The following is a 25,594-nucleotide window of genomic DNA, read 5'->3' on the forward strand; positions in this document are numbered from 1 at the left end:
CCTCAAGGCAGAAGGTCATTATGAGTGCCCTTGGATGAGCCCAGGGGTAAAACAAGAGCTCTGTTATACCATGCTTGGTGAAGTCAACCATGGCCTAGAATCTGATGATTTTTTTTTGCTAAAATCACATGGACATTCCATAGATCCACAAAACTACACATGGTCCAGACTCAGTGTTGGAGAACATGACTATCAAGCTTGGCCAAAAGCAGGGCAAGAAAGCTCTGGATTATATCTTCATTTTGAGGGTCTTTTTTTATCCTTTTTAGAGCTGCACTCATAGCATATGAAAGCTCCCAGGCTAGGGGTCAAACCAGGGCTACAGCTGCCAGCCACCACCACAGCCACTGCAATGCAAGATCCGAGCCATGTCTACGACCTACACCATAGGCCACAGCAATGCCAGATCCTTAACCCACTGATCAAGGCCAAGGATCAAACCCACATCCTCACAGATACCAGTTGGGTTCCTAACCCGTTAAGCCACAATGAGAACTCCCTTAAGGGTCTTTCTAAATATACCTCCCCATCATCCTGATAAGAAAACCAAAACATGAGTCCTTTACACTGATCTGTCCCATACTGAGGCCTAAAAGTCAGTCACAGGTTTGAAATTCTCACTGGAGAAAAAAGTAACCAAATTATCTTAGGGTCAGCTGGGTGTAGAGGGAGGGAGAAGGGAGGAATCAGTCCATTCTCTTGATCCTCCACAACATGATGGCTTTGCCAAAGGTCCAAGTTGCTATATAATGCAATGACTGGCCAGGAAGAGCAATGGAAATAGAACTGGCCAAAAAATCTCTATCTTGGGCAGATATTCATGGGAAAAGGAGATGACATAAAGCCAAACAGTTCAAAAAAGATAAAGTTTCTAAGGAGATGGGATTAAGATGGAGCTCAACTTCTCTCCTAAAAACAACAAAATTCACAACGAAAGGCTGAGCAATCTTCAACCAAATGGACCAGAAACCTTAAAAAGGACATCCTACCCCAGAAGACAAAGAGGAGACCACATTAAGTGGTAGGAGGGGTGATTACATCATATAAAGAACCCCATACCTCCCAGGTGGGAAGCCCCACAGACTGGAAACTAAGAGACTCACCTATGGTTCACAGAGACTCACCTATGGTAAATTTTTGGGAAAATCTGGCCCCACCCATCAGTCAGTGCAGAGAAGCCCCAGGGCAAACAACCCAGGTGGCATCACAGCCCCACCCCTCAGTAAACAGGCTACCTAAAGACCCCTCAGGCACACAGCTGCCTCTAATCCCATCCAGAGACTAAGCCCCAACCACCAGAGGGATTAGAATCAGCTCCACCTACCAGTGGGCAGGCATCAGTCCCTCCCATCAGGAAGCCTACAGCAAGCCCCCATACCAACTTCAGCCACAAGGGGGGCAGCCACCAAAAGTAAGAGAGGCTGCAACTCTATTATCTGTAAAAAGGTCACAACGCCAAAAACCTATAAAAATGAAAAGACAGAGAACTATAACTCAGATGAGGGAGAAAGGAAAAAACCCCAGAAAATCAGCTAAGCGATGAGGAGATTCTTAGCCTCCAGGAAAAAGACTTTGGACTGTTGATGCTGAAGATGATGCAAGACATTGGAAATAAACTGGAGGCAAAGATGGATAACTTACAGGAAACACTGAGCAAAGAGATACAAGATATAAAACTTAAACACGAAGAGATGCAAAATACAATAACTGAAATAAATTCAGTAGAAGCAGCTAACAGCAGAATACAGAAGGCAGAAGAACGAATAAGTGAGGTGGAGGACAGATTAGTAGAAATTACGAATGTGGAACAGAAAAGAGAAAAAAGATTGAAAACAAATGAAGAGAGTCTCAGAGAACTCTGGGACAACGTTAAACGCACCAACATCCGTATTATAGGGGTGGAAGAAGGAGGAGAGAGAGAGAAGGGGACAGAAAAAGTATTCCAAGAGATAATAGCCAAAAACTTCCCAAACATGGGAAAGGAACCACTCACAACGAGTACCATACAAAAAGATAAAGTTTCTGAGGTTCCATGTAGGTTAACCAAAAAATCCTAAGGGCTAAGACTTGGAAAACAACAAGCTCCTGTGCTCTGATGGTTGAGCACAGAGAAGAAAACACCTCTCTATGTGGCCTTTCTTATTTCCACCAGGACTGGCACTAATGTTTGCAGAAAGCAGCTGGGCATAGAAGGTTCAGGGTTTCCGGAAGAGGTCACAAGTCTGGGGCAGCCCAGGGTGCACAGCTTAGAGGGTGCCTAGCTAGGTATCAGCCTAAATAAAGTGGGACTGGAGTAAATCCCAAGAGTGATTCCCCTTAGTGGAAATGGGTGGAAGAGGGACTGAAGGAAAATTTAGTTCCCAAATGGTGATATCTGGAAATCTCCAGCTAGAAATGGTCCAAATAATTATTTATGGCTCTCCATGACTGGGTCATTCTCTGCATAAAAAATATTAGAACAAAAAGCTTTTCAAGGTGCTTAAAATAGATCCATCTACAGCCCTACCTGGCAGAGAGGTCCAAATCCACATTTGTATGGAAGTAGACATAGATTTTCATGGGCCTTATACCATTACGAGAATGGAGGCTTTTAATAAAACTATCAAATATAAAAGGTGATTCAGAAGTTCCCGTTGTGGCTCAGCAGGTTAAGAACCCAACATAGTATCCATGAGGCTGTGGGTTCAATCCCTGGCCTCATTCAGTAGGTTAAGGTTCCCATGTTGCAGCAAGCTCTGGCTTAGGTTGAAGATGCATCTTGGATTTGGTGTTGCTGTGGCTGTGGCGTAGGCCTCAACTACAGATTCAATTCATCCCTGAGCCTGGGAACTTCCATATGCTGCAGGTTCGGCCAGAAAAAGAAAAGAAAAAGAAAAAAAAAAAAAAAGTGATTCATTATGAAAGAGTAGTAGGCAGTATGGACATCTTGCTTTTGTTATATATGAGTGTAGGAGGCTAAAAATGCCCACCAAAGATATCAGGTCCAAATCTTGAACCTGTGAATGTTATCTTACATGGCAAAGACTTTGCAGGTGTGATTAAGTTAAGAAGCCTAGACTGAAGAGTATCCTGGATTATCCAGGTGGGCCCTAGCTGCAGTCATATACATCCTCACAAGGGGGAGGCAGAGAGTCTAATGACACAGACAGAAAAGTGAAGCATTATCTTTTTCAATGAAAGTTTTGCCCAGATATATGCCCGGGAGTAGGATTGCTAGATCATGTGGTAGTTCTATATTTTTAGTTTTCTGAGGTATCTCCATACAGTTTTCCATAGTGGTTGTACCAATTTATGATCCCACCAACAGTGCAGAAGGGTTCCCTTTTGTCCACACCCTCTATAGCATTTGTTATTTGTAGACTTTTTTTTTTTTTTTTTGGCCTCCCTGCAGCATATGGAACTCCACAGCCAGGGATCAGATTTCAGCCATAACCTCCAACTAAGCCACAGGATCCTTACCCCTCTGTGAGCTGGGGATTGACCCGTGTCCCAGCACTCCCAAGACACTGCAGATACCATTGCACCATAGCAAGAGCTCCATTTGTAATTCTGACCAGTGTGAAGTGGTACTTCATTGAGGTTTGATTTATATTTCTCTAATACTTAGTGATGTTGAGAACTTTCTCATGTGCCTGTTAGCCATCTGTATGTCTTCTTTGCAGAAATATCTGTTTGGGTCTTCTGCCAATTTTTTTAATTGGGTTGTTTTGCTGTTGAGTTGTATGAGTTGTTTGTATATTTTGGAGATTAAGCCCTTCTCAGTTGTATTGTTTGAAACTATTTTCTCTCATTCTGTAGGTTGTCTTTCTTTCTCTTTCTTTCTTTTCTTTCTTCCTCTCTTTCTTTCTTTCTTTCTTTCTTTCTTTCTTTCTTTCTTTCTTTCTTTCTTTCTTCTTTCTTTCTTTCTATGGTTTCCTTTGTTGTGAAAAAGCTTGTAAGTTTGATTAGGTCCCATTGGTTTACTTTTGTTTTTATTTCTGTTGCTTTGGATGACTGACATAAGAAAACATTTGTATGGTTGATGTCATATGTTCTCTTCTAGGAGTTTTATGGTGTCTTGTCTTATGGTTAAATCTTTAAGCCGGTTTCAGTTTATTTTTGTGCATGGTGTGAGGGTGTGTTGTAGTTTCATTGATTTACTTACACCTGTCCAGTTTTCCCAGAACCACTTGCTGAAAAGACTGTCTTTTTCCCATTTTATATTCTTGCCTCCGTTGTTAAAGATTAACTGACCTTAGGTGTCTGGGCTCTCTATTCTATTTCACTGGTCTGTATGTCTGTTTTGGTACCAGTACCACACTGTCCTGATTACTGCAGCTTCATAATCATTAAAAAAGATACATGCACCCCTGTGTTCATTACAGCACTATTCACAACAGCCAAGACATGGAAACAACCTAAATATCCATCAACAGATGAATGGATTAAGAAGATGTGGTACATATACACAACAGAATACTACTCAGCCATAAAAAGAATAAAACAATGCCATTTGCAGCAACATGGATGGAACTGAGACTTTCATACTAAGTGAAGTCAGAAAGAGAAAGACAAATACCATATGATATCATTTATATCTGGAATCTAATATACGGCATAAATGAACCTATCTACAGAAAAGAAACAAACTCACAGACATGGAGAACAGACTTGTGATTGCCAAGGGGTAGGGAGAGGAGTGGGAGGGACTGGGAGTTTGGGGTTAATAGATGCAAACTATTGCATTTGGAATGGATAAGCAATGAAATCCTGCTGTATTGCACAGGAAACTATGTCCAGTCACTTGTGATGGAACATGATGGTGGATAATGTGAGAAAAAGGATGTATATATGTGTATAACTAGGTCAGTTTTCTGTACAGCAGAAATTGACAAAACATTGTAAATCAACTATAATAAAATATTTTTAAAAATTAAAAGAACACGTAGCTTAAAGCCACAAAAGGAAAAGAAAGAAAGAAGGAAGGAAGGAAAGAAAAGAAAGGAAAGGGCATTGTGACTGTGGAGACAGTGAGACAGTGATTGGAGTGATGAGGCTACATGCCAGGAAATGCTGGCAGCTACCCGAAGCTGGAAGAGGCAAGGAGGAAATTCTCCCCGAGAGCTCCCAGAGGGAGCATGGTCCTGCTGACACCTTGATTTCAGCCCAGTGAAATGGAGTTCCAACTTCTGGCCTCCAGAACTATGAGATAATACACTTCTTCTGTTTTAAGCTGCCAAGTTTGTGGTAACTTATTACATCAGCCTTAGGAAATTAATACAAGGAAGAAGGATAAACCATGCTCACTGAAATGGGAATTAGTTCAATCTACTTTTTCAAAGAAAGAGCCAAAAGTTTAAGAGAAAGAAACATTTTTGGTTATTCAAAGCCACTGGACTAGGACCCACCAGCCAATTTCACATTTGAACAATGAATAGGTGAATAAGTGGCAATGCAATAGAATAATTTCTACACATGGAAAAAATATGTTAACACATAATTCAGTGGACTCTAAGAGCCAAACCAAAATTGCCAAAAAAAAAACAAAAAAAAAAAACTTGTGGAAATGTTCAGAATGCCCACTGAGCCTAGTTGCTATTGAGCTCATCGATGAGGAGACCCCAAGAAAGCAGGGATGTGGTGTGGGTAAGGCAGGGGTGACCACTAACACAAAGAAACTTATTCTTCCCTGCTCAGAAAAGTAAAGGACCAAAGTTTAATGATCCCATTGTACTTGCTCTCCACTAAGGTGTAATAAATTAATTTCTATCCTATAGGAAATGTGTTTACAATTTCTTTTTTCATTGTTTTTTTTTTTTCCCCACTGTACAGCATGGGGACCCAGTTACACATACATGTATATATACAGTATTTTTTTTTCACAATTTGTTAAAATTTAAGTGTTGTCTTGAGCAAGAAACCAAGAGTCTAGAAGAAGAGGTAATTAGACAAAATTTATAACCCAGAATCGATTGTATTATTTTTCAGTGTGTTCTAGAAACCTCTATCTGTGTTGCAGCAGCAAGCGAGATGAAGATGGATGATCTTCTACCCACAACAGCACAATGGCTAAAATGTAATTACTGGCTTTATGAAAAAGAAAAAAGGCCAGGAATCATAAACCTCAAAACCAGAACACTTTGCTTTTTAATGATTCTAAATTATCTAAATAAGCACTGGAATGAAAATCACTCAATTACCCTTGAGATCTACTAGGAAGAGATTAGCGCTTTAGAGAATTCAATTCACTCTTACTTTGTTTATACATTCTTTGAAAGGAACAGTAATTTCTCTAAATTTGTAAAAAGTTTTCATTTCATTTTAAAATGTGATGATTCTTCTATTGAAATTGTCATATAGTTTTTCCCATTAGGCCTGTTATGTGTTTTATATTAAACCATTTTTATCTTCTTATAAAATCTAGATGCTTACTAATCTACTGAATTATATTTTTAAAAATTAAAAAAAAAGTAAAAAAAATAAATTGTGATGATTCTCCTTCTCTGTATATTCATACGTTTAACTCTTCAGGATATAAGATTTTAAGCATAAGCTTTTGTGGTTTAGCTTTTCCCATTAGGCAGGTGTCATACGGTGCAAAATAAGGATGTCATTTGTTTACTTTGGTAGATTAACATGGGATGGTTTGAAAACCACGAATTTATTCCAGGATAAGAAAATATCTTGAGCTGTAACCTAACAGATGCTTTCCCCGCAATTACTTTGCCAAAAGACAATATTAAGCATAATGGAGAACGTCGAGATTTCTTTCACAAGCTATACATACAGAGCCACTGATTAAAATGGTCAATTTGTTTATCCATCAAAAGCAAGAAAGGGTGTAGTTTTATAAGCAAATAACATGGAGTTTCTGCCTCACCCAGCTGAGGGTAGTAAAGAGTTGGAAAGAATTCAGTCCTTTAAGATGAGAAAGAGAACTCAACCATTATCTGCCTAAAACACTGTCCCAATCAGACACTGAGCCAGTTATGGGTTGGACCTCACTCTTGAAATTAGAAAAACTGGTCTAGAAAGCCAAAAAGCAATCAAAGCCATTTCATCATGTGAACATGGCTAAACAGCTCTAAGCAACTTTTACAACTGAAATTATAATATCTCTTCTTACCAACCAGATTGAAAAGGACTAATCAAAGCACATAATATGTACTCAATAAATGTCCTTGTTAAGGAATTTCAGAGAAAATGTTTTAATCATCATCAATGCCTCCAAAACCTATATCACTCTTTCTTTCTTTCTTTTTTTTTTTTTTTTTTGTCTTTTGTCTCTTTAGGGCCACACCTTCGGCATATGGAGATTCCCAAGCTAGGGGTCTAATCAGAGCTGTTGCTGCCAGCCCATGCCAGAGCCACAGCAATGCCAGATCCAAGCTGCATCTGCGACCTACACCACAGCTCACAGCAACACCAGATCCTTAACCCACTGAGCGAGGCCAGGGATCAAACCTGAAACCCCATGGTTCCCAGTTGGATTTGTTTTCACTGTACCAAGATGGGAACTCCTACCACTCTTTCTTTTACTTCCCAAAATGTTCTGGAGCTGCTGAGGAGTAAATCTGAGCCACCATAAAATGGCTGCAGTTGACCAAGGCCCTAATTGGGGACCTGAATTAGGGTCTCTATTTAGGGTCCTGTTGTTTTAGGCCATGAAACTCAGATTTTAGCAAAAAATTCACATTCCACTTGCATGTGATGGAGACAGGATCTGAAAAGAGGAAAATCGGGGAGATAATGTTTCTTCCAGTCACAAATTAAAATGTACATTTTTGAACACACAAGCTAAACAGAATTGGAATCCCTTCAGGTGAACTCCAACTGTACTGAATTTACTGATGATGCCCTATTCTTTTTCAATACTAATCTTCTGCTTTAGTGTTTTCTAATTTTATCTTTACAATAAGCATGTGTTATTTCTGTACTCAAAAAAACCACACACACTGAGAGCCAGAGTTGCATTTGGGTTTATATCCTTACAAAGTTTCCTCTGCACACTCTCCTCTCCACACATTACTGGTGTTCTTTATAACTATTTAAGTGGAAAGGGAGACACAGTATTTCGGTGAAACTTATTCACAGAAACTTGGAAATTTAGCCAAACATATCCTGCAAAGACACCTCAACTTTGTACAGCAGCTGTCAGCTGCTCTGGTGAGGGGTCCTTCCACTGGGTCCTCCCTGCTCTGACCCTCTGGGGTGGGATCTTTGGTACCCAGTCCAAGGCCTCATTCTGCCTCCTGCCTGTGCTCTGCCCAAGGATGAAGTGCTGCTGGATCCAGGCGTGAGGCCCCCTGACATTTTCCTCAGCCCCCTCCTCTCGTCATCACTCAGGGAAATGTATTCTAGAACACCAGGGACTCTCTCACAAAGGGAAAAGAAAGCAGGTTACAGGGTGAAGTAAATGTCATTTTCTTCTAATGACCTCATTTCCATTTATTAAATCACTGCAGCACATTAGGGTAAACACAGCAGCCAATTCCAGTGTCCCAGAAAATCGCTTGCCCTGTGAAACAAGTCCTTGGGCTACTATGAGAGCAAAGGAACTTCTCACATCTTCAAGGATGGAAGGCAATCACAACAGCCTTATCTACCATTTATTTAGTGTCCACTACATGTGGGGCAGTGTGCTAGGCATTTTGTATTCATTATCTGTGTTAATTCCTTACACACTCAAGAGGAAAGTATAACCTACTGGATAGGAGCATGGCCTATAGTGGAGACCCTGGATTTGAATCCTGGCTCTGGGGAGTTCCCATCGTGGCTTAGCAGTAATGAACCCAATTGGTATCCACGAGGATAAGGATTTGATCCCTGGCCTCGTTCAGTGGGTTAAGGATCCGGCATTGCTGTGAGCTGTCGTGTTGGTTGCAGACAGGGCTCAGATCTGGCGTTGCTGTGGCAATGGGGCCGGGCAGCAGCTGTAGCTCTGATTCAACCCCTAGCCTGGGAACCTCCATATGCCACAAGTATGGCCCTAAAAAGATTAAAACAAACAAAAAAATAAGTCTTGACTCTGCCACTTCTAAGCTGTGTAGCTGTGGGCAAGGTGCTTAACTTCCCTGTGCTTTAGGATCCAAGCCTGTTAAGTGACATGATGAGTAGTAGAGAAGAACGCTTAGAATGGAGCTTGGGACATGGGGAACGTTCAAAATAGTTTCAGTTATCATTACTACTATAGTCCCTCATTTTATAGATCAGGAAACAGGTTCAAAAGATAGGTCATTTGCCATAACTCACAGAGCTAATCCAGATCTTCTGACTTTAGAGGCCAAGGCATTGTCCTCAGTCATGAGTGGTCAGCAGTGGATCAAGGAGCAGAAACAGGGTGCCAGATTCCTAAATTATGTGCTCTTTCCATACTCACACACTGAAGACAGAGAGTGTGGGCTGCTGTGCCAAATTTCCAGCCTCCAAATAAATCTTAGATGTTGCTTTGGGGAGACAGGAATCATCACATCCAGGAGTGTACTTGCAGATAAGGCCTGATACACGGTCTGATGCCTTGTGTACAACAGAAGGAGCTCTCCTTTGTCCCTTGAGTTAAAGCACTGAGCCAGGCACAGTGGGTGCATGCTTTGGAGAAGAAAGGGCTGTGTGAGGTGAGAAGGGTCGTCTCCTGGACCATTTGAGAACAGACTCCTCTCTTACCACACCTGACCTGTGACATTGCTCAGTGTGTGCTTCCATGACGGAGCCTGCCCCTTGCCTCCATGAGGACCAACAGCTGGGTCTAAAGCCCTTTACCCCAGATACACCTGTGCAGGTCCTTTATGGCCCTGAGCCCCAGTGTAACACATCATCCACAGACTATCACCTGCCACTGATACATTTTCTTGACACTTGCCTCATGGTTCGTAAAGTAGAAGGAATAATGGGAGGAAAAATAAAACCTTAAAATAATTGGATTTTAATCACTAAGACTCTGCCTGCCTTATAACTAGCCTCGGGTTTTAATTCCTGTTTACAAATATGTGGTCTCAGGAAGGCAGTTTGTTTTTACAGGAAAATGTGCTCAATGTATCATAAACAGTTTTCCAATTACCAGGCTAGCCCACCATGGTGGATGGTTCTATTGTTCCAGTGCCTCCTCCCTATGAGATGCTTATCCATCCCCACCCCACTGACATCAGGCTCTCTCACATGACTTTCTTTAGTCAGTGAGAGGTATGCACTTCCGAGCATAAACTTTAGGAGTTATCACATGGTTCCACCATCATTACTTTTCTCCCTGTTGCAAATATGGCAATGCCCAAGGGAGGTCCCCTCCTTCAACTTGGACCCTGGAATAAAGGACAAATGTAGAACAGACCCACAGCCAACCCATGGGCCATGTACAATATATGTGAGAAATAAGCTTTTGTTGTTGTAAGCCATTGAGATTGAGAAGTTGTTTATTACTGCAGCATAACCTACCACCATGTCTACTAAAGCCTGTTTATTTATTTATTTATTTATTTGCATTTTAGGGCCACAGTTGAAGCATATAGAGGTTCCCAGGCTAGGAGTCCAATGGGAGCTGTAGCCGCTGGCCTACACCACAGCTACAGCAACACCAGATCTGAGCCACATCTGTGACCTACACCACAGCTCACAGCAACGCTGGATCCTTAACCCACTAAGCAAGGCCAGGGATTGAACCTGCAACCTCATGGTTCCTAGTTGGATTCTTTTCAGCTGTGCCACGATAGGAACTATAACTAAAGCCTATTTAGATCATATTAATCTGAAATATTATATATTTGAGATGAAATGTAGTGGAAACTTGAGTTCTCATTGTGGCTGGGTGGGTGAAGAACTCAACGTTGTCTCCGTGAGGATGTGGGTACCATCCCTGGCCTCACTCAGTGGGTTTAAGGATCTGGCATTGCCACAAGCTCCGGCACAGGTCAAAGACACAGTTCAGATATGACATTGCTGTGGTTGTGGCATAGGCCAGCAGCTGCAGCTCCGATTCGACCTCTAGCCTGGGATCTTCCATATATGGAAGGTGTGGCTATAGAAAGAAAAAAAAGAAAAGTAGTGAAAACTAATGCTTGAAACGATCACCATTAAAAAATAATCCTGTTTTTTTTTTTTTTTTTTTTTTTTTTTTTTTTTTTTTTAAAGAACTAGGGCTAGTCATCTTTATACGACTGATATTCTTGCCAGTATTCTAAATGTAAACTGAATGGGCAGGTTTTGATGCCGTTAGGCACATTAAGTACCCTTACAGAATGTAGTTTTTATCCTAATCTCTTTTTGCTTCCTCCAGAATGCATCTGTGAACTAGAGAATTTACACTTCCTCTTTTCAGTGTCACTTTCAGAACTTTTGCTAACCTCATGATCTGTTCCCTTAAAAGCATCCCAGACAAAGGTGATTGCAAAGCAAAAGCTAAATTCAATTCTGTCACATCACAGTGGGGAAAAATGGCTCAACAGTTAAAGGTAGACTTTTGATTCATTCTATTTCCTCTAAATTTGATTTTGGACTTTTTTATTCCTTAGTCATACAAAGCTAAAGCTAGATCAGCTCCCTGTACTCACTCTCTAAGAATGGAAAAAATAACGCTGAATGGCAAGCAAGAAATGTTATATTCAAGAAAACCATTTGGAAATGTAGATGTTTAGAAAATGAAATGCCATATAAGCAAACCAGTCAGTCAGATTTCTAGGATGCAAAAGTGAAAAAAAATACAAAAATGAAACAAACAAACCTTTAAAGGCTTATGCATTTAAATAAAAAGGTACATAGAAAGTGGTGGTAAAGTACCAGTGAAGTTGAAAACAGATGGCTCTGGATACAGATTAAACACACACACATACCTTATATACATACGTATTTATACGCATACATATAACTGTAACATATGAAATTATATATAACTCTGCTTTGGGTTTCCTCTTAAATTTGTCTCTAGTGATAAAAGGATCCCTTCTTATTTATTAGACAGGGGGTGTGAATTTGCTTGGTGTTTTCTGACAGCTGTGTTCCATCATATGATCACTACGAAGTGTCCAGTTTTCAAAAAAAAAAAAAAAAACGCTTAAAGGCAGACATCTGATTCGCTCTATTTCCAGCACAGCTGGAATGAGTAATTGCCTGGGCAAAGGGGCACATCTGCTTGGTTCAACAAGATGCAGACAAGTGAGAGGGCTGCCCTGCAGCGACGCCCAGCCCTCCCCAGCTACATAGGCAAACTTTAGGACTCACCAGATTCTGCGTAAATACGGAAACATCCTCTGTGCTGTTGTCAGAATTTACTCGCACCAACCTCCCAAGTCTAGGGGAACTTACAACCGTAAAGGTTATGGTTCTATTTCCTGCACTGTCCACATCATTGGTCACAGCTCTCAAGTCACAAGATGAAAGGGGCTTTATGGAACCTAAGTGAAGATTAAAACATGCATATAAGTATGAAGCATATGAAGGCTACAGTTAATGAAACGATCTTTAGAGACCCCTGAAAATTCTGGAAAACACCTGGCTATGCATGGAGGACTGGCCAGCTCTAACTTGAAATTGGGCCAAGAGAGGCTAGTGATCTGTCAGGCTTGTTTGTCGACATGCTTTGCTACTGGGGCCAGAGATGAAGGAGGAAAATCCCTCTGCTGCATGTCTAACTGATCTTGAGAGAAAGAAGGCAGTGCCAGGTGAGTGACACCCAGCTCAGCTCTGAGCACAGGAAGGGGGAGCTGACCCTGTGCATGGAGAGAACAGGAGACAGCACTGTCCCCTGGGAGGACAGGTGTGTCCTGGCCTGACGGTGGCTACAGGTACTCAATGGAATGTCTATCTGTGGACACCTGGGGGAGAGACTGGCTCTGCAAGAAACATGAGCCATCTCTAGAGGACCTCCAGACATGTACATTGCATGGACAACGTGGGGAGGGAAGGGCCCATGTGGATGTTAAGGGGAGAAGAACAAGTGATGAATGGGTCTGTGTACTAATGTGACCTCACTGACAACCAGAGAGAGAGAGACTTGGGGACATTCAGGTTAGAGCAGTGTTTCTCAAATGCTCTGTGGTGAAGGATAAGAATTCCCCACCCCCCATCCACTGTGGACCAATAATTTCCAATAATTTAATAAAATACAATAAAAAGTTGCAGCAATGTCAAATTGCTATAAAAATTTGTAAACGCTTCCTTTCACTTTTCATTCTTATCAGTTCACAGACTAGAAGGTCCCTGGATCACAACTGGAGAGGCAGAGGGCTGGAATACATATCCTTGTATTTGCATGGATTTAAGGGACATCCCCAACCTGATAGGATGGCAGATCTGGGAGAGACTGACATCCTGGCCCAGAATCTCATGTTTTCTTTTCTGTTTTAGCTATTACTAAAGGGCTTTAGCATTAGGCCTTGCACAGAGCAGCTCTTAGAGTAGACACTTCATAAATTGTTTATGAAGTTGAGTCAATCACTCAATAAAAATTAAGCCTCTTAAATGATATCTGTTTTGCTTTTTTTTTTTTTTTGTCTTTTTGACAATTCTTGGGCCGCTCCTGCGGCATATGGAGATTCCCAGGCTAGGGGTCCAATCGGAGCTGTAGCCACCGGCCTACGCCAGAGCCACAGCAATGCGGGATCCGAGCTGCGTCTGCAACCTACATCACAGCTCATGGCAACGCCGGATCCTTAACCCATTGAGCAAGGCCAGGGATCGAACCTGCAACCTCATGGTTCCTAGTTGGATTCATTAACCACTGAGCCACAACGGGAACGCCCCCATTTTGCTTTCCTTACTCAAACTTCATAGTCTTGGAGAACGAGGGCCGTCAAACCACATTAGGTGCTTAAAGGCAGGATCTGGACTACAGTTAATACATGGAGAAGCTGGTTTTTGAAACGATTTTTAAACATGAAAGGATTATTCTGAGCCTTCAATTTAGAGGCCTTCAAAATACCTGACAACAAAAACAAAAATAAGCAAGTGGGACTACAACTGCTCAGCAGAGGAAACCATCAATGAAATGAAAAGGCAACATCTGGAATGGGAGAAAAGATTTTCAAACCATGTATCTGGTAAGGGATTAATACTCAAAATATGTAAAGATCTCATACAACTTAGTAGCAAAAAATCCAGGCAACTCAAATAAAAAAACAGGCAAAGGACCTAAACAGACATTTTTCCAAAGAACTCTTACAAATAGGCAATAGGTACATGAAAAGGTGCTCATCAACACTAATCATCAGGGAAGCAAATCAAAAACACAATGAGGTATCACCTCACTCCTGTTAGGATGTCCATTATCAAAAAGACAAGAAATAACAAATGCTAGTGAGGATGTGGGGAAAAGGGAAGCTTTGTGCACTGTTGGTGGGAATGTAAATTGGTGCAGTCACTATGGAAAATAGTATGGAGATTCCTTAAGAAATTGAAAATAGAACTGCTATACGATCCAGCAATCCCATTTCTAGGTATATATTCAAAGGAAACGAAACCATTATCTTCAAGAGAAATCTGTACTCTCAAGTTTATTGCAGCATTATTCACAATAGCCAAGGTATGGAAACATCCTTAAATGTCCACCAGTGAATGAATGGATCCACAAAATGTTGTAAAATGTGGGGTACGTACACACACACACACACACACACACACACACACACACACACACACACTAGAATATCATTCAACCTTGAAAAAGAAGGAAATCCTGTCATTTGCAACAATGTGGGTGAAGCTAAGGGCAATGCGTTTAGTGAAACAAGCTAGATAGAGAAAGACAAACACTACATGGTATCATTTATATGTGGAATCTTTAAAAAAAAAAGTCTAACTCACAGAGAAAGAATGGAAAGTGGTTGCTGGGAGAGGTAAAGGAAATGGGTAGAGGTTGGTAAAAGGGTACAAACTTTTAGTCATAAAATAAATAAGGTCTGAGGATCCAATGTATAACATGGTGACTATAATTAATAACACTATTGTATAACTGAAATTTGCTAAGAGAGTAGAACTTAAATGTTCTCACACGCACCAAAAAATTAATACATCACAGTGATGGATGTGTTCATTCACTGGATGAGGGAGTCTTTTCACACTGCAAACATTTATCGAAACATGACATTGTATATTTCAGATATCTTACAATTTTATTTGTCAATTACACCTCTATAAAGCTGAAAAGCAAAGCAAAGCAAAATGAAATGAAATGAAATGAAATGAAATAAAATAAAATACCTGAGCTCCTGAGATGGGCACTAGGTCTTGGGGCTTCTGGGAGTGGAGGTAGGAGTACCTGGAAATATCAGCCTGAGGAACACAGCTCTGCCCCAGGTTCAGGACTGCCTTGGCACAGCCGTGGTTGTCACACAAAATGATGTTTTAACTGCCTCCCCCATCTCTCTTAGTTCTTATGGCTGAAAGTTTTGCAGTCACTGCCACCTTCTGGTTTCTGGAGCTGGGGACCGAGGACCTGAGGTCACCCTGGAGAGGCCTCTGATGCTTTATAATGTTACATAAAGTCATAACTAAGGCCCATTCTCTGTTACTCGCTAAGGCTCCTGTTAAGTGGGTTATGTCTTTTGTGTGCAATCTCTGGGTACCCCCACATCCAACCTCTTATCTTCAGTTTTTCTTTGGAAATTTTCCTCACTGTGCTTTCTTAATTATTTCCTTCTTATAAAAGACTCTTAACTTTTCATTTATTCCTTCACTTAGAGGATTACCTTAGGCAGGTAGGAGGTGGATTCGAGATTCTTTAAGAAAAACCACTTTGTTTATCTTAATCCTTGTGGGTAGAGGACCCAAGGGGTAAAGGACCCCTTGGTTTGGGTTCCAGGCCAAGGATACTTTTTTCCCAGCCAGGGTGTATCCCTCATTCCCTCGTCCAGCTACCTAACCCAGAAGGGTGTTCAGTCCCTAGTCAGCAGTCACCCGGAGCATGCTCAGTCATCAAGACTAGCATGATGTAACTGCTCAATGAACATCTTTTACCATGCAGCCCAATTCACCAAGAGCCAAAAGGAATTTCCACACCCCCCCCCACTGCCTACCTCATTTTATCCAAACATTGATATTTTCATCAATGAGCTTCAAGTGTTTAATTTGAGAAAGATTTCAGTAAGGTCCCACCTAAATCCATAGTAGAACTGTCCTATAAGAGGTGTGATAACAAAAGGGCTCTATGACTACACCTGTGTGGCAACCCCTCACTCTATGTATACTTCTTGGAGATTTCAAAAGCAAATCAGCATGTTAAAAACTGTAAGTCTTAGAGTGAAGATGTATTTTTTGCCCTCCCTGGAGAGAAGATGAGGAGGTGTGGTCTTCAGACCACGGGAATTCTGATGCAGAAAAGAGGGGGCCACTGCAACTTGGGGATGTTAGGGTAGGAAGAATGCCAAGAGTAACCGGACCAAGTGACCTAGAGGTCCATCCTGTCTCTAAAATCTGTGACCCCATCATTCTCATTCCACACCTGCCCAAGATCAGATCAAACCTAAGAGCCACCTAACAAAAGAGTACATGGAAATCCATCTTCCTTCCCACTGGCCAGGAGCCAGAACTGGAAACATCGTCTGGGGATAGAGGATGACACAGAAACCAAGAATATCAGATCTGACAAGCTGGGGGAATTGGGAAAAGGAAGAGCTTTGGGATCTGAGGAAAACATGCAGGTTCCAGGGGAGGGTTCTCAACACAGTTAGAGGGAGGCCAGGGCAGGGCAGAAGCAGTGCATGTTGAGAATGGAAAGGAGACGGTTACTCAGGGCCGTGACTAAATACTAAACAGAGGGCTAAGACAACTATATGTTTTGCGTAGTTCCACAAGGGTGACAAAGGAAATTGGGCCACTTTAACATATTTTTCTTACTCAACTAATATTCAGTAAAACAGGGGCCAGAAACTCAAAACTTTCAAAGCTATAGTGGCTATAACTCCCCTTTAATCTAATAAAACTGTCTTGAACTACCACACTAGAGTTTAGCCAGAATAGATGAAAGGTATTTAATTTTTTTGCAGCAAGCAGATTTACTCTGATTTAGAACTTTTAAAAAATAGATTGCTATATTTTTCAGAATATTAGGGTACAGTAGTTTTTTCACATATTTTAAAACACTAAATGGCACCTTCATTGCCCTGAAAAAAAACAATAGAAGCATCACCCTTATTCTCAGAGAGAAATTACGGAACGTGAAAAGGTTTTAGGAGAGAAGAATCTGGGTTAATATATCTTTAATTGGATTTTGATAAGGCTTCTTTTTGTGAGCTCAAATACTTAAGACACCTGAATATTTCAAAATTTCTCCTAAAAACTTCTTGGTTTTTTAAGTTATACACAGTGATTTTTCTCTAGGTCTGTTATAGACGTATGTAAGCTTTATCTACAATTTCCTTGGTTACACAGCCAAGTTGCATTATCAGCCACAAATCCTGCCAACTTGCTGTGAATATATTTCTTCTCGCACACAGATATAAGGATTAAAAGACTGGTACAGGGCTAGCTCCATGGATCTCAGTCCAGTTGTACCTCAAAATAATGATGATGGAGTTCCTGTCCTGGCTCAGCAGTAACAAACCCGACTAGTATCCATGAGGACTCAGGTTTGATCTCTGGCCTTGCTCAGTGGGTTAAGGATCCAACATTGCCATGGGCCAAGGTGTAGGTTGCAGATGCAGCTTGGATCCTACATTGCTGTGGCTGTGGCGTAGGCTGGCAGGTGCAGCTCTGATTCAAGCCCTGGCCTGGGAACTTCCATAAGCCGCAGGTGTGGCCCTAAAAAGATAATAATAATAATAATAATAGGGAGGCCTATCCCAAAGACTCCTCAACTGGTGTAAGGTGAGGCTGAGACATGTATTTTTAAGGCTTCTCAGTGGTTGAAAACAACTGGCTAGAGTAACCATGGAGTGGCCACAATTAATAAAATAGTGTCTTTCTCCATTTATATTTTACTTATAATGCATATCAATTAAACCAGTTACAATGCACAGGGGTTTTTTAAAAACTGTAATATAAATTTTCTTGTTTCCTGTGATGCCTACCTTAGCGCTTTTTTTTTTTTTTTTTTTTTTTTTTGGTAAATAAGCGAGAAATAAAATACTGCCTGCCATATCAATAAACAAAGGATGTTACATCATCAGCAATTGCAGCCACCTCCAAAGGTGAGCCAGTGAGCCCTGAGGCTCAGGAAGGAATCAAAGAATACCTGCCACCTAGAAGCCCCATCAGACTGCAGCCATTTCCAATGGTGAGCCCTGAGGAAACTCAGGATGTGAAAACACAGGATACTGGCCCCAGATAGATGAGGTACATATCAAAGAGATGATTTCTGTGAGCACAGACCTCTGCATCTTCCCATACAAAGAAAAGCGTTAAATTCCTTAACTTGAGATGTCTAGTCTTCCATTTATAATCTTGTGTTCCTACTACCTGTCCTTTGCTGCAAAACTCCTATATACCCTAGCCCCCCACCTCGCCTTCACCGAGCAGTTTTCTCAGGGTTGAGATGCTGCCTCCCGGACTTAAATCCTCAGTTTTGTCCACTGAATAAAACGTAACTTTCAACTTCTAGGTTGTGCATATTTTTTTAGTCGACATAAGTTTTACATTCTTTCCTTGCCCCACCCCACCCCCTTTTTTTAACCCCTGCCATTAGGTAAATTTTTCACTATCCCCACAGTGAGGGTATTGACTCAGGGATGGCTCACTTAGATCTTTCCACCTCAGCCAGGCTGAGATTCCTGCAAAAAAGCAGCCCAAAGGCTTAGAGCCCCCAAGCAAGAACTCAGAGAAATCCCCTATGATGCATAGGGGTTTTAAACTCCAAAAAAGAAAACCCCAAGATCTAGATGGTCATGACAGAGCCTGGCTCTGCTGCTTCTTTAAGGACCCCAAGGAGAGAGCAGGGGAAATGCGCACTTGGATCCTAGACATGGCTGTTTCAGTGATTTCGCCCTGCCTGGCTCTTCACCCAACATGCTCTCTGCTGAGAAAAAGGAGAGGAGAAAGGGTGGGGGGCGGGGGGTGAGACTAAATTCCTGCATGAGACAATTCTTTCTGGGACGCTGTAACTGATGATAGCATCCTTTAGTAAAAGATGACACCATATACCACAAAGGTAGAACTTTCTAAATAAACTGAAAAACACTTATACCCAAATACTCGGTGAAGTTAAAAAATCTTACCTGGAAAGATGCTTAGTCCTCTGTTTACTTCTAAGCTTAAGACTAGAGCTCGAGCTGTGATGCTAAAAATTTGTCCTGCTGCGAAGTTCAAACCATCGGAAACCTGAAAATTAAAGCCTCCTGACATTGCTCCTTCAAAAGAAGAAATCACACTCTGGTCAGTTTGATTATTCTGCAAAAGCCACCCCTGTTCATCTTCTCACACACATGAACCCCTGAAAAGTGACCCCTATTAGTCTGAGAGGGGGTTAATACAGTCACTGAATGCACCAAATCAAATAGCGCCAAAGTTAAGAGAACATCAGTAAAGGTCTAAAATGCATATTCCCACCTCATCCTCTCCTGAGACATAATAAAAGAAAGCAAGGATGTTTACCACAAGAAATTTTTTAAAAACTTTAAAACATGTTCATCACCTGCATTTTATTATTTTGGAATCAATTTATACCGGTAAAATAATGCATGCATGCAGCATACAACACTTTTAAGCAATTTCTCAACTACTTATAACACTTACTTGATAATGCTGAAAATCAAAATTACAGGGAAAGTAAATAACACTTAACCCCTCTCCCCAAATAATTTCTCATTATTCACCTTGCCTCAGACTAGCTGTTTTCTGTTAAGAAGGGAAAGAGAAAAGTGGGAAAAGATCCAGCCGTGTTTTTGTTGAATTCCTGCAAGAAGAGGATTTTACTCCCATACCCCTGTCAAGGGATTAATTAGTGACATCAGCAAAGTTATAAATTAACTTATGTGCAGAAACAGAAGTCACGACATCCGCCTATTGATCCAGTTCCCAGGAGTGCTCTACTAATCTGAGTCCCAAAGCACCAGGCAAGACCACTATGCAAAGAACCTGATGATCACAGGCCCCTAGCCCTTTGAAACTGTTCATCCAGCAGGAAATTTGCAGGCCCACAGGTCTTCGCATCACCTAATGGGTAGAAAGGTCCTCTTTGTTGCCCTCAGGGGCATGAAGCAGGGGAACAAAGGAGACATGGTCAGACTCTGCAATTAGCTACAAGTACTCCCTTAATAACATGATTTAATAAAGGGCTGGTTGATGCCTTAACAGTCTCTCATGTCTCTGTTATCTAAGCACACCCAAGGAGTTCTGATTCCACACACACACACACACACACACACACACACACACACACACACACACGGTTACAGCCTTTAAAAAAGTTTTCTCAGTACACTCAAGAGTCATCATATTTTAAAAAACAGAGAAAGAGAATGCTGGGTCTGCGAAATAGGGAACAGAGACCCACAACCAAATGTTATTTTTGTTGTTTGCTCATTTTTACTAAAAATAGCACTTTGAAAGTTGTATTTAATGAGACATGAAATGGGGAGAGAATGTTTTCTGCCATTAGGCACTCTGAACATTTCATAAATCCGGAAACAAAATGGAAATGTAATCAAAAGGAATTATATCAAAACAAACACTAGAATAGTACCTGGCATGCCCTAAATAGCATAGTAATTATGACCAAAGAGGGGGAAGAAGGGTAACGTGAAAGTAGCTGTGACTGCGGATTTTCTAGTGTACAACCTCAGATTTTCCTGACCTGACAGTATTTTCAAAAGGGCAACCTGAAATCACTTAGCCTCCTACATCTTGGCCCTATCAACCTACTTAGGTTGTTATGTGGAATAATGAATCAGATTAATGGCAGGGCACTTGGCACATATAAATGCTAAGACAGACTAATTAAAGCCAAGCTTTTGTTTGGGGCTGCTGATGGACAGATGTAGCTGAGAGAACCAGCTGGTTTCGGCCAGAGACTCATCTGCAGCTGGGCTCCAGCCACTTTGAAGGCTATTATTGCCTCCAAGTCCATTTAGAAAATGTAATGGATTGACTCCCAAAGAGCTTGACTTTAACCCTCCTTCCTGCTTTTTTTAGGAGAAATTATTTTCTCTACTCACCAAAAGCAAATATTCACCTAGTAGTTAACAAATAAATCAATCCAGAGAGATAATTTATATTTTAATCCTTCATTGCTAAGGATAACTTCAGTCCTTTAACCTACTCTGCCCTTCAGTGGGTGACAGCTCGTGGAGAAAGCCCAGCGTTAGGGTCAGATCAACTTATATCTTTTTGAGCCTGTTTCTTCATCTCTAAAATGGGATCATACTCCTGATCACTTGGAGAACTTCTGCAGGTTTAATGAAATGGATCATGTGACTGCATCTCCTGCAGTGCCAGACATGTGCCAGAGTCAGTAATTCCTTTCCACTACAAACCGCATAGTTTTAGAAATTCTGAATTTTCCCTGTGCAGTTCTCACCACTTTGAAAATATGATAATCTTTCCATAGAGATTTAAAAAAAAAAAAAAAACCCTCCTAGGCCTTCACCTAATAAAACTTGGATTTTTAGTATCTACTAATCAAAATCACACATAATTCGCAGAAACCTCCTATCAATTCAGTGTCCCTTTAAATGAATTGTATTTTATTAATGAGCACATCTGCACACACAATTAAAAAATAAGAACACCCATATGTGGAAAAAAATCATTCAGACTAGAAACAATGCTTTGGTACATATGTGGGTAGATTTAGGAACTTGTAATACAACTAACTCCCAACAGGTCTCTGGGCTACAGGTCTGGAACCACTAGATGAGAGCATTGCATAGTAAATGATTTTCAGATTATTTGGGGGTACTTTGCATTAAGTGCAAAGATAATCAGGAAATTACTACATCTGAATTTAGAAGTTTTTTATCTTTCTTTTCTTTACTGTATTTCCAAAGAAGATAATTAAAAGTGGCTGGAAAGATATGGCCATTTCCTCCTGCAGACTGGGAATGGTCTGCTTCCTCCTCTTGTCCACTGACAAGGGCAGCCTGAAAACAAAGGCAGGCTGGCTCACCCCTCCTGCAGATTTGCAGTAGGTATTCGGCTTATTGATTTGCTGATGACCAGAAGGAAGAAAACAAAGCCTTTTAATGTCAGGGTTGCTTAGATTTACAGTTCTATTTATTCACTAATTCATGTGTTCATTCATTTGACAAATATGTTTGTTGGGTTCACTAACATATCCCTAGCATCTGGAACATTACCTGGCACATAATAGGTATTCAATATGATTATATTCTTTCAAGAAATTTTTATTAAGCACCTACTATCTATGTTCCAGTCACTAGTCTTGGGTGCTGACGATATCAGTGAAAAAAAGTAAGATCCTATTCTTCTAGCACTTATACTCTAGTGGGGAAGACAGACAACAAATGAGTAAACACATCAATCTAAACAACAGTGTTAGGTAACCATGGTAAGGGATGCAGGGCAATGGAAGAGATGCTATTTTAGTGGGTGGTCAAGACAAGGCTCCTGAGAAGCTTATATTTGGGTGCAAGCCTCCCATAACAATGTGAGTAAGCCATGTGTGAGTTATAGGTACCCTTTAATGTTTGCTATATTAGTCTTATTAAAATGTGTCACTTTGTAAAAAGTATAGAGTCTGGAAAATTTTTTAGATGGCCTGGTTTTCCTGCAGCAGCTATTAGGTTGGACTATATATTAACCTCTGATCCAAACATATCTTAGTTTCACATTGTTTTTCTCTGTGACATACCGGTGTGTACAAACACTAGCTGGCCCTCGTTGACTTCAGCTTGGGTGAAGTTCTGGATGCTGTGGCCAGGAAAGGACTTAAGAGCCAAATGTCCATTGCTGGGAGGAGAGACCAAGTAGGCAAGGTCCCGCGGGGAGGAGTCTGCATCTTCTGCACAGAGGTCACCACTGGTAATCTCGGTGACAGAATTCACCCACACCTTAAAAAGAAGAGGATCACAGATCTTGCAAGGACTGATTCCCATCATGTAACACTGATAAACTGAATAGCTAGGACACCTTGGCCCTCTGTACAAAGATTTAAAATCTAAAGCAAAATCTAAATGCAGGGCATGTTGTAGTGTTTATTTAATGTATGAGCTTTCAATAAAAAATAGGATTCCTAGTTGTTTATTCAAAATGAATTATTTAAACCACATATGCATTTACAGAAAGTATAAAAGCAGTAAAAGCTGAGGGCTACTAAGTACCTTCTGTGTGGCTGGCATATGCTGAGTACTCTGTGTAGAAGTTCAAATGATCACAGAACCTACCTCATAGGGTTGATTTAAGAATTTCTATTCATTACTCTAAGTGAATGATCTCATCAGCTCTGAAATAGCTGAGGGAAAAACATACATTGTGCACAGTTTTCTTTTTCTTTTAGGGCCACACATGCAGCACAGAGAAGTTCCCAGGCTACGGGTTGAACTGTAGCTGCAGCTGCCAGCCTAAGCCACAGCCACAGCAATGCCAGATCCGAGCCACACCTGTGTCCTATGCCACAGCTTGCAGCTATGCCAGATCCTTAACCCAATGTGCAAGGCCAGGGATCGAACCCGCATCCTCATGGATACTAGTCAGGTTCTTAACCTACTGAGCCACAACGGATCTCCCTTCTCTATTTTCTATTATTCTCCTTTATCATACCTGTCTTTTAGGAACACAAGTATCTGGTCCCCACAGCCTTGGAATGATTGCTGTGCTGATAGCTCACCGCAATTGCTTCTGAGTGATAGCCTCTATTTTTCCAATTACATTTAAAATCTATTTAAATGATTCAACAATTATCATTTACTGAGCACCTACTATGTTCCAGGCAGTGTTCTGATGCTTGAAATACATCAGAAAACACAACAGAGTCCTGTCCTTATAGAGCACACATTCCAGCAGGAGAGAATGAGGGAATGCAGGGAAGAAACAACAGGCATGAGGAAGAACTGAGTTACACAGTCTGTTGGAAGGTCACAGGCTCTATGAAAAAAATTTTAAATGAAGACAAATGAGGCATTCAGGAGTGAAAGAATGTTGAACAGGAAGCTCATCTTAGGAAAGCTGGAAGGAGGTGAAGGAGGAGCCACGTGGACGTGTGGGGAAGATGATCCAGGCACTGGGAACAGGCCTACAGTGGGAGCCAAAGCCTCGGCTGTTTGGGAGCAGTAAAGAAGCCAGGGTGGTGGGACCAGAACGAGATGGAGAGTAGGAGGAGAGCCAAGCAGGGCATGGAAGGTCAAGTCCTTCAGGCTCCTGAAGGCCACTGGAAGAACTTGGGCTTTACCGGAGTACAAAAGAGAATAAATGTGGGGCATTAGGTGAGGTATAACCTAGTCTGGCTTAGGTCTTAACAGAGCCTTATGGCTTCTGGGTCAGAGACCAAGGGAAGCAGGATGACCAGTAAGAAGGCGACTGCAATAATCCCAGAGATGGGGGCGGGGGGGTAGCTGGAGAGGAGGTAAGAAGGGCATTTCCGGGTGTGTGGTGGCCATAGAGCTAACAGCTGCTTCCGAGCCAGGTGTGGGGAGTGCAAAAGAAGGCAAGGCAGGAAGAAGGATGTGGCTGGGGCCTCAGCAACCAGAGGACAGAGCTACCATTAACTGAAATGAGGGCAGCTGCAGGTGGGGAGGCTCTGGGCAGTAAGATCAGGAGTCAGTTTTGGACATGCCAATTTAAAGTGCTTGTTGAGGCATCAAATCCTGTCTGATGGAATTAGGCTAATCATGCAGTCACATGATATTTTGCGAACCCTAAAAAACATTGGCTTCATCACTAACTAGATTTTCGTACTTCTCTCTGTATTTATAAATGTCCTCCTACAAAAACACAGCACACAGTCCCCAGTTTATGTGTCCTTCTTTGCTCTCTGACTAGAACGTTTGTTACCAACTTGTTTAAAAATTCATTCTGGAGTTCCCTTTGTGGCTCAGTGGTTAATGAACTGGACTAGGATCCCTGGCCTCACTCAGTGGTTTAAGGATCCGGCTTTGCCATGAGCTGTGGTGTAGGTCACAGATGGCACTCAGATCCTGCATGGCTGTGGCTGTGGCATAGGTCAGTGGCTACAGCTCTGGTTGGACCCCTAGCCTGGGAACCTCCATATGCCGCAGGTGCGGCCCTAAAATAGCAAAAAAAAAAAAAAAATCATACCTACTTGATTTAATACAGAATCTCTCTGGTCTAAGGGGTCATTCTCCTCAGTAGAAAAGGCAGTTTATGAAATAACTATAACTAAGCAAAATTTGAGAAAGGGAAGTCAGAAAGGATTCCCATATTTTCCTACCAGATATGATACACCACTTTAGTTACGAAACCTTGGGCATGCTTCTCAGTCTCTCTGTGCCTCAACTTCCTCCTTAGTGAACTAGGAATATAGAATTATTATGAATAGTGAGTGACACAAAATAGGTGAAGTACTTGGAACAAGCTTTACCGGACACACAGTTAGCATTCAGTAGGTATTAGCTTCATGTTACCCAGCTTCTTCATCAGATTTGGCTCTGAGGATGGATGTGATTTTTTTTTTTTTTTTAGTATTACTTAAAAATCACTTACAGTGTAATACCACTTTTTTTTTTAACTTTTTAAAATTGCACTGTAGTTGATTTATAATATTGTTAGTTTCAGGTACCCAGCA

General features: G+C 41.3%; 1 protein-coding gene across 17 annotated transcripts in view; it reads right to left on the reverse strand.

Annotated features, from left to right (window-relative positions):
- Nucleotides 1–25,594, reverse strand: part of LOC100737060 (chondroitin sulfate proteoglycan 4-like) — a 142,190-nt gene that overhangs the window by 87,072 nt on the left and 29,524 nt on the right. For all 17 annotated transcript variants that reach the window (XR_002339748.1, XR_002339749.1, XR_002339751.1 and 14 more), the window contains exons 6-8: nt 22,706–22,904; nt 19,113–19,244; nt 12,187–12,359 (exon numbers count right to left, since the gene is read on the reverse strand). Coding sequence is in view for 2 of the 17 variants with exons in the window: in XM_021076957.1 (XP_020932616.1) it covers nt 12,187–12,359; nt 19,113–19,244; nt 22,706–22,904 (504 nt within the window). In the remaining 15 variants the exon portion in view is untranslated. The remainder of the gene's footprint in view (nt 1–12,186; nt 12,360–19,112; nt 19,245–22,705; nt 22,905–25,594) is intronic.

This window comes from Sus scrofa, chromosome 16 (assembly GCF_000003025.6).
Source record: "Sus scrofa isolate TJ Tabasco breed Duroc chromosome 16, Sscrofa11.1, whole genome shotgun sequence".
In the NCBI taxonomy this organism is placed as follows: Eukaryota; Metazoa; Chordata; class Mammalia; order Artiodactyla; family Suidae; genus Sus; species Sus scrofa.